Genomic DNA, 9,241 nt, shown 5'->3' on the forward strand with positions numbered 1-9,241 from the left:
CTTCTTTGTAACTTCTGTTTTTGTAGATGAACTGAAGCACATCATAGGCGCTGAGACTACGCGGAAAGGCATCCTTCGGGTCTTTGAAATGTTCCAGCATAGTCAGCTGAATAAGAGAATGGTGTATGTGTTTCTGGAGAGATTCCTAGAAACCTTATTTCCACAAAATAAGTTTCCTGAGCTCTTCAACAAACTGCATTCAAGGTCAAAGCAAATGCAGAGATATAAGCAGAGACTACACTCTACTCAAGCGCCTTCCTTACAGAAAAGGTGACACTTCAAATCTATTAAGCTGGTGTTTGTTTGTCCAGGATTAATTACTTGGGCAGATTCTCTGGGGCTTCAAACTCACATGCTGTCATTTCTGCACCAGTCTTCTAGTGTCACATATTAGATTATTAATGCATCTGTAAGACCTGTGGATCTTCTCATCTTCACTTGTAATTCAACCACTACCAGAATGGTTTGTGTGTCTTAAATGATTTGGTGCATCTTCATGCAACATTGAGAAGAAAACTGGCCCAGTATATCAGAATGCTGTTCCCTTCCGTTCTGAGTCGATGTTTTGCCAGCAACGAAAAGTGCCAGACTGTTCAAGTAAAGCACAACTATGGTGATACAATTGAAGAAAAGGCTGTTTTGGCACTGGGAGATAGTGCAATGTGTGACAGTCAGGTGGAATTGTTCTATGTTACAACTGTTGAGGCTCTGTAGGGCTATTTTAACATTCCTGTAAAGGCTGAGTTAACCAGAAAAGCAGTCTCTGGAATAGCAGGTTCATAGGAGAGAGGAGAAATAGCTATAGCCCCATCATAAAAGTACATTCATTGAATAAAAGTTGAGGTAAGGTGGCTTTTATGCCACATTTGCATCATCTTTCATATTTTGAAAATTAAACTAACCTTATATCTAATGGGGGTTTTAGTAAAAGCAGAGGTGCAGTAGAAACAAACCCTTTATTCTGATTATTGTGTAGCTTTAAGGGCCATATGCTGCTCTTACAGCGCCTGGCATACATTTTGCATGTTACTTCAGTGGAGAAGGAGCATCATATTTGTGTTCAATTGGTCTATTGGAACATAAGTCAAGTTGATAGTTGTAGAAGGAAAGGGATATATATTTCAAAGAGGATAGGTATTGTGTTAGAAGATGAGGAAATTGCACTAAGACACAGTTTACACACTACTCCCCACTAAAATCTGGAACTTTTTTGGGATGTAAAAGACTATGTCCTATTTAATTGAAAGATTCCTTACCTTTTAGTGTGTAAGCCTCATGTGGAAAAATGTTAGAATTACTTGGTTCCTTGCAGGTAAAAGATTTCATTAGTCATATGCAAACACTTGGAAATTTCTGAATGCATCTCAGTGTATATATGAAAATAAAAAGGAAATAAAACTACGATATTTTTTTAAATAATTTTTTTATTTTTTGCATAGTGTAAAATTTTAATAAAAATTTGACATCAAGGCCCCACATCCATCTGTTTAGTTTCATTGAAGAAGTTCTGTCCAATTAAAAATACAGTAACATCTGAATAATCCTGTTTGGCCACAGCATATCTCAGTTTGTGTTTTCTTTTCCATAGTCCCCAACTGTTTGAGCATTACTATCTTGAGTGAATAGAGGGTAATCTTTTAGAGTCCCTTTTTTTCTGAATGCTAAACACAGGGTAAGATACAGCTATGGATCAAGGATCCCAAGGATCCTTGTAGTAATTTGTGTCGTAATGGGAACAAATGGTCCTTTTATGCAAGTGAGACACAGACCTTTGATGAAAGCATTCTGAGACAAGATAGAAAGCTCTCAAAGGACCTCGTTAAATTGACTGACACCTCTATATAGATAATTTTTCTCATGGACTCTATTAATGAAATGTAGCCTTTTATCATACTGCTTAATGATGATCATATTGTACTGTTAACGTTCTCATACAGTATGCATGGGCTCAAGTGCACTTGTTTTTTTCTTTATTGCAGAACTAAATGCTGTAAATTAAATCCCTTTCTTTTGTAATCCCTATGAAGACAACTTGGTAAATGTAGAAGAAGCCCTCTCCCTTCCTCTCTGCAGGTTCTCTGGAAGTGTGATGGTTAAATGCTTTTGAATTTAACAAAACTCCTGAGTTCTGTGTGAAGTAATCAACATAGCCAGCTCCTATTGTTTACATGCCTGTATCTTCCTCTGATGTCAGGGTGCTCAACCATAACTGATATCTGACTGATGAAAGATCATTCAGCAGTTGTTCTTGGTGATACAGTAAATATCTCATTAATCCTACCAAATCTAATTTATGTCTTTTAAGTCACTGAATTTGTTAAGCAGTATGAAAGTTGGAAGTTCACATACTGTTTCGTCAAATCTGTGGAACCTTTTAACTATCTGTAGGTACCATGAAAAATTTCAAGAGGATAGTGATAATATACAAATTTGGCTTTTTTTTTTTTTTTAAGTTATCTGGTACATTTCTGTACAAAAATAAAATAATATCTCTAGGAATGTGAACTGAACATAATACACCGTGTTTATTAGTCGTTTTACTTAATGAATTTATTACATATACCTATACACACATTTATATACGCATGTGTGCATATGTATATATGTATTGAAATTTTGTCTTCTGTATTTAATTACAGAATGTGGCTTCCTAATTCAGTGGTCCCTGTTGGCTGGCAAGAACCATCAGAAATGAGTACTTTTTGTTAAAGTGAATTTGTATGTCTCTTGATTTAAAAGGTTTTCCTGTCAACGATTTAAAGTACCCACCCTGTAAACCCATGCAGCCTAGTATCCTAGGAAGTTTCCAAAACTGAATGTTAATACACAGCAGTCTGGGTGTTTCTTCTGGCCTTTAGGTGCTGTGACTGGCCGCTGAAAATTGTGCCATTGTCAATAAATGCACTTGTTTTAGCCTTAATTATTTTTAAGAGAAAATGAGCAATTGAATTTTTCATTTGGTCCATCCTCAAGCTTGTGCTGCTGGTGTTTGCTAGAACTAAACAGTAAATTTTAAGTGCTACCAGAATGTGTACCAAAATGAAACTATATAAATTCCACAATCTAAATTTTAATTTTGTGCAATATTTTCATTTAATGCATGTGTATTTGAATAGCTGTAAAATAAATGAATTTTTAATGTTCTGAAGTCTAGGTTAAAAATGTCTTCTCAGCTGAACAATTCTGCATTCTGTTGTTATGTTAGTTTATTTAAGGACTTGTTTTAAAAGTCTTACTTGTTACTCCTTTGTTAATTCCTTTGTTCTCAATGATCCTTGCTCTCCTGAGCAAAGTTCATATATTACAAGGGAAGAATCTGAAGAACACATCTCATAAACTCATAGAGCTGTTCTAAATTACTTGTGCATATCATTGTACAGTAAGTGTCAGCTGTGTGCCTAATTGTTCTGTTGATGCTTTTTCCCTCCCTTCCCCCTTCTCTCGTTTCTGTAACAAAGAATGAACATGAAACGGGCTGCCATGGTCACTTCTACTGAATGGCAGAGGACTCTGAATTTTTTTTTGGAGTTTGCATTTATGTTCTGTCCAATAGAAAGCTAAAAAATTACACTAATAAAGTATTAACAGGATTACTATGAGTCTCCATTTATTTTTCAAATAACTGTCTCACTAGCAGGTACAAAAGGTCACTAAAGATAAAACTACTGCTATTTAAATAAAGCAACCATTTTTTGATTATTTTTTGACATATAAACTGGGTTTGCTTCTAACAAATTAATCTCTACATTCATTTTTGACCAGTGTTTGCAGAGAGTCCTGTATTTTAAAAAGAAGCAGAAATAATGGGATTGTATGATGGGGGGGGGGGGGGGGGGGGGGTTTATTGGTGTGGATTTTTTTACTCTTTGGCTTTTTCCCCAGGGTTTATTTTTGCAGCAGCTGGATCTACCATGGGATCACAATTGTTACCCTTGATATATTTATTCCAGCTGTTTCACATTCATCAAAAAAATGTCCTGAGCTACAGAGATGTTAGTTCTTTGACCCTTGAGTAAAGTGTTTACCGCTTTGTCTTGCTACAGGATATAGAGACATACCAGGAATTTTACTAGCTGATTGGAAGTTCTTATTTGTTGAACCTGTTATCCTAGGGTAATTTCATGGCAAAAATACACTCCATAATAAGCTTATTTTTCAAAAAGTTTCTAAAATGTCTGCCCTTTGCTCACTGAGGGTTATATGTGTCTGTGGTTTATTTAAATCTTCAGTCTATCAGATTACTTAATTTTGGTTTTGATGTCTAGTGCAGTGTGATTGCTAAAGTTTTCATGGAGTTCAGTAGTCAGCATCAGTCTTCCTTGACTTAGCTACAAATTCCATAATTTATCTCTTGAAAGAAAGGAAATTGTATCATGAAAAGAATTAGTTCACTTTTGTTATGTATTTCAGAAGAAATTAAGCTTTAATAAACACTTCAAACATGTATGCCACTACAGTGTGTCCTTCCCCAAAATACGTTTGACTACTTTTGTATTCAGATATCTCAAACAACTGTTTCCCAGTTATTTGAGATATTTGCCATGTCTCTGAATTACTATGGTATGTTGGGCTTGGGATAATCTGCACGGGTCTGTTAAATAATTTTATCCTGGTTCAGCAAGGGCTACCTGGAATTCTCATTTGGCATTTTAGAATTGGACTAGTACATAAATTAATTCTGAGGTTGGGCTTAAGTAGTGAACAAGATTATATTGAATTTGTTGGCAATCAAGACCTACTAAATGGAAATAAGGAATGTAGATTTCAAAAACTGTATTGTTCTTTCTGACCATAACACTTTTAAACACGAGTCCAAAGTAGTCTGTTGAGGTTTTGTGCTGCATTTTCTCAACTTGAGCTCTGGAAACATGTTAATTCTGAATTAAATTGAGAGATAATGATGAAATTTTTCTGTTACCAACTTTTGGGAGTTTGAGGTAAGAGATTCTAAAAATTATTGAGAAATGGGAATCTTCTTCTTCATTTAGAACACGTGAAAGATGGTTCTGTGAGTTACCTGGTAATTCCACGTACAGAACAGCCAGAACTTTCACTTCTTTTTGTTCTTGTTCTTAAAATAGCCAGCCTGTATTAGGGTAAATACAAAACTCTGCAGATGTCAGCTCCCCTCAGCAAGCTACAGGTTTGTTATTTTTCAGTGTGATGGTAAGGCTGGAATTTGATTATCAAAGGCAATGTTTTTGTTACCAAGAACTTCATACAAAACATTCCTTTATAGTCTGTTTAAAAAATTGTTTTAACATCTTACTCAATTGTATGTTATCTATGTTGATTTAAAACACTGGCTTCCCCATTAATCCTGAACATCATTTCTGCAAACATGATGCCTTTCCGTGCTGGGTCCTAAAGTCCTGGTCACAGTCTTAGATTGTTGCTCCGGCCCCCCTGTAATTTGCCAGCAAAGAGAGGGGCAAAGCAAGATGTGTTCCAACCCAAGACTGCGAGTTTCAAGGTCTTTAGGGTCCCTTCGTGGTCGCCAGCAACTGATGCCTTTTCCTGGTCTTAAAATCAAGAGGCATACACGGTTAGAAGGGGAAAAGGGATTTTACCTTGGTATTTATTCTTAAGGATCCTTAGGTGTACACGTCCAGGTCATATGCATCGAGGTGTACCCCACCAAGTCTTTCCCTGTGTCTCTGTGTCTCTCCTCTTGTGTCTTCCCCCCCCAACACTGGGTATAATATTATAGGCTTTACTAATTAGCATATCTATCAAAGATTCCCCAATGAGAGGTTCAAGTGAACCCCCCCCCTCCCCAAGGAACCTTCCCCTGGATGATTCTATCTTGGTTTACAGAATATGTTCTGGAGAGGACCTTGGGGTCTGGGGCACACTGATCCTTAGCTACGAAGCTTCTAAAATGTTTAGTCTCTTAGCTTAACAAACAAGTCCAAGAATGTAGGCAAAAAGCACTAGGAATACAGAAGCTGTAAAAAGGTATAACAGGGGTATAAGGGGTATAAAAGAAAAGGCAAAAATCTTCATGGCATCACAGACAAGACCTATTTATATCTAAGGTAAAAATGCGGGTATCTGAGCGGGAAAAGGATAGGAGCTCCACGCAATGTTCTTCCGTCTTGGGGAATTGGATCACTGCAAAAGTGAAAGTGGGATGTCATGCATTTGGAAATTCACCAATTTTGCTGCCTTTGTGCAGTGCCATGTCATGGAAGCATGGGCTCATGGTTCTGTGGACCTCATGGAAAATATGTTAGTTTTTATTACATGTGGATTCTAAGTGTTGCTGAGGCTAGCGGCGAGTAGTTGTAGTAAATGCCTCTGAATGGGTTGGAGTCTCGCCGTTCCCTCTAAGGAGGGAAGTGTAGCCCCTAGAAATGTGAGTGTTACTGACAAGGTTCTGTAGACCCAACACATGGGGTGTCACCGCTGAAAGAACCTCCTGAAGCACCTGAGTGATGCCGAGTGATTTCACATAGAAACACCTGTGCTGTTCCACTTGCTGTAGAATCCATCCTTTTTTACTTTCTGTCAGTGGTATTGCTATTGCCAAGGATATCGTGGTCTCTAGAGGGTGTGTCGTCCTGAGCCTGAAGAGTGTAGTAATACTGGATAGATGGCTGTGTAGGAGGACTCTTGGCTTGACAGTCATAATATTTTTCTTCTAGTATAGTGGACTACAACTGAAAAGAATCCGTAGGAAGCAATAACAAGAATAAGAGGAATTTTAAATAATAATTAAGATTAATTATTAAGAATAATAACTTTAAAAGTTATTTTAACTAGAAACTTTTGTACTGATGATTTATTTATTTGATACCAAGTCAAGTGATCCCTTACTAAACTGAGAGAGATGTGGCTCTCATAGTGGGTCTATTAACCCATTTCTTAGAAAACCAACAGTAAAATTTTGTACTCACTTAGCAACAGCATGTGAAGTACAATATTCTCAGTTCATTGACTTGAGAGAGAATTGGATACACTGAAAAGAAAACACTGCAGAAGAAAAATTGAGGTGGGTCAGAAATTCCTCTCAATTTCATATTCATTTTGAAAACTTAAATAAAACCTCTATCAACATCCCATTCCAATACTTTAAGCTTTTACACTATTTATACAAATTAGACAGTAAATAGTTGAATTTTGCAGCATAATTGATTCTTTGTGCATGTGTACTTCTGAGACTTACACATTTTGTATTGAGCATTTCACCTCAGAGAAATACTATTTCACATGCAATACTTTTCTTTCCTATTAGCTATTTGTAGGTTTTATCACAAATGAAGAGAAGCACTCTCCAAATAAACTGCCTAGTCTTTGCAAACTGCTTTGGTTGATCACATCAAAATAAGTTAAATTTGCTCAGCTAGAAAATACTTCTCTTTTTGTTAAAAGACATAAAAGACTAAGTGCCAGCACTAGGAATTGCCAGAGGTAATGTTTGCTGCTTCTGATTATTTCTTTTAACAATCAGCAAATCTCATGTTCTTTCTTCCAAGGAAATCTAAACCAAGGAAGTCTAACACATAACATTAAGTTATATATATGTACATAAGTGTATGTTGTGTGTTGCAAAGTATAGAATTAAGTACAATCCTCCTGACCATTTCTGGGGGAAATGTGCAGTTTTAAAATCAAATATGGGGAAATGAAGAATTATGCTCTTGATTTTTAAAAAAACATAAAATATGCCAATCTTAACACCTTTTTTTAAGAATCCTTTTTGGTTGATTATTTTCTTTTTTTTAATCTAATCACTACTTTTATACTTGTAATAATCCCTAATGTCAAAAATACTCCCCCGCCCCCAAAAAAAAAAAAAGAGAGGACTGGCATACATTTGCATGTCCCTTTGGCTACACAGAGTGTTTTCAGCTACTTGGAATGTTTTTCATGAACCTGCTCTTAAAATATGGACAAATGTAAATATGTTTATGGTAAGTGATGCCATGCATCCATGCATTGCTTAAACAGCAGTGGGACTAGCTTAAAGGCAGAGGGGTTGTCTCTATAGAGGCAATGTGGGCGAACAACTGTGTTTTGTGGGCATTACGGATGTTCAGAGCATGGGAGCACCAGAGTTGTTAAAGAATTCTTTCAAAGCAGAGGGGGACACAGTGAACTCTTGGCTAGCAGAGGCTGATTACAAAACAGTAATGCACATACTGGTCGAGCACAGGAATGGGCTCCCCAGGGAATGGTCACAGCACCGAGTCTGTCTGAGATCAAGGAGTGTCTGGACAGCACTCAGGCACATGGCGTGATTTTTGGTGGTGTCCTGGGCTCCAGGACTTGGACTCACTGATCCTTTTGAGTCTCTTCCAGCTCAGGATACTCTGTTGTATGATTCATGAATCGCTGTCTGAGCCTCTTTTGACCATCTATGCTTTTGCCTTCTATGTGGTGGCCATCCCTTTAAGTTAAATGAGAAGGAAACCACAGTAAAGACTTCTGTTTATGTGCCTGTTTTTTATGGGCCTGGAATAATTTCATTTAAATGAATCTTATCTTTCCTATTAACAATTCCACATATAAGCTAAATTCCATTCTAACAGCCTGCTGCATCTTTTAAGTAATTTCATTTCACAAGTCCTAAGGAAAAAATATTCTAAGGATAATTGCCTGGGATTTTGCATGCTTGCATAGTGTATTACCGTAACACATCAAGTTACAAAAATTCTACTCTTGCTTTTTTATTTAATTATGTTTGAAGTAAACCAGACAATTCTAGTATTGTTTGTGCTCAGTAGGTTTTACAGCAACAACTATTTACTCAGTGTAGGAATAAGTTTGAAAGACTGTTTTTAGTAAAACTAACTTAAACTTACAAAAAAATGTAAAATATTTCCAAATACAATTAAATCTGATAAAAAATTTGCTCTTTTTCAACTCTGTAGTCAAAATCTAACATTTGTTGTTGTTGTTGTTCCTCAAGTTGCTTTGTTGTAGGTACAAGCAGGGGATAGCATGTTTCTAAAAGCAGATGTATTTTGAAGGAGATTGCATAGTGCACATGTGGAGTCGAATGATGCTCGTGACAAGGTACTCGTGGACAGGCAGTGATGTTACTGAGCGCTGTTAGGAAGAAGTGGAGTAGAGGAGCTGAAACCCTCTTGAACTGTAGAGGTTAAAAAGAGGTCAGGCACTGGAGTTCTTGAATCTACACCCCTTCCTCTTGTCCGTCCTTCCCACTCCCTGCAGAGTGTTTTGGTTATGCTTTATGGCTTCAAAATTCAAGAAGCTTGTCTCCTGGCGTGATTTG

General features: G+C 36.9%; 1 protein-coding gene across 7 annotated transcripts in view; it reads left to right on the plus strand.

Annotated features, from left to right (window-relative positions):
* The window catches only part of SNX13 (sorting nexin 13), a 67,332-nt gene extending 63,739 nt beyond the window's left edge, over positions 1-3,593 (plus strand). For 5 of the 7 annotated variants that reach the window (XM_032110389.1, XM_032110382.1, XM_032110400.1 and 2 more), the window contains one exon: positions 27-330. In XM_032110389.1, coding sequence (XP_031966280.1) covers positions 27-274 — 248 coding nt within the window. In that variant the 3' untranslated portion in view covers positions 275-330. Of the gene's footprint in view, positions 1-26 lie in introns of all 7 variants that reach the window. The other 2 variants (XM_032110407.1, XM_032110368.1) reach the window with 1 other exon arrangement.
* The last annotated feature ends 5,648 nt before the right edge of the window (positions 3,594-9,241 follow it).

Source organism: Corvus moneduloides, chromosome 1, assembly GCF_009650955.1.
Source record: "Corvus moneduloides isolate bCorMon1 chromosome 1, bCorMon1.pri, whole genome shotgun sequence".
Taxonomy (NCBI): Eukaryota; Metazoa; Chordata; class Aves; order Passeriformes; family Corvidae; genus Corvus; species Corvus moneduloides.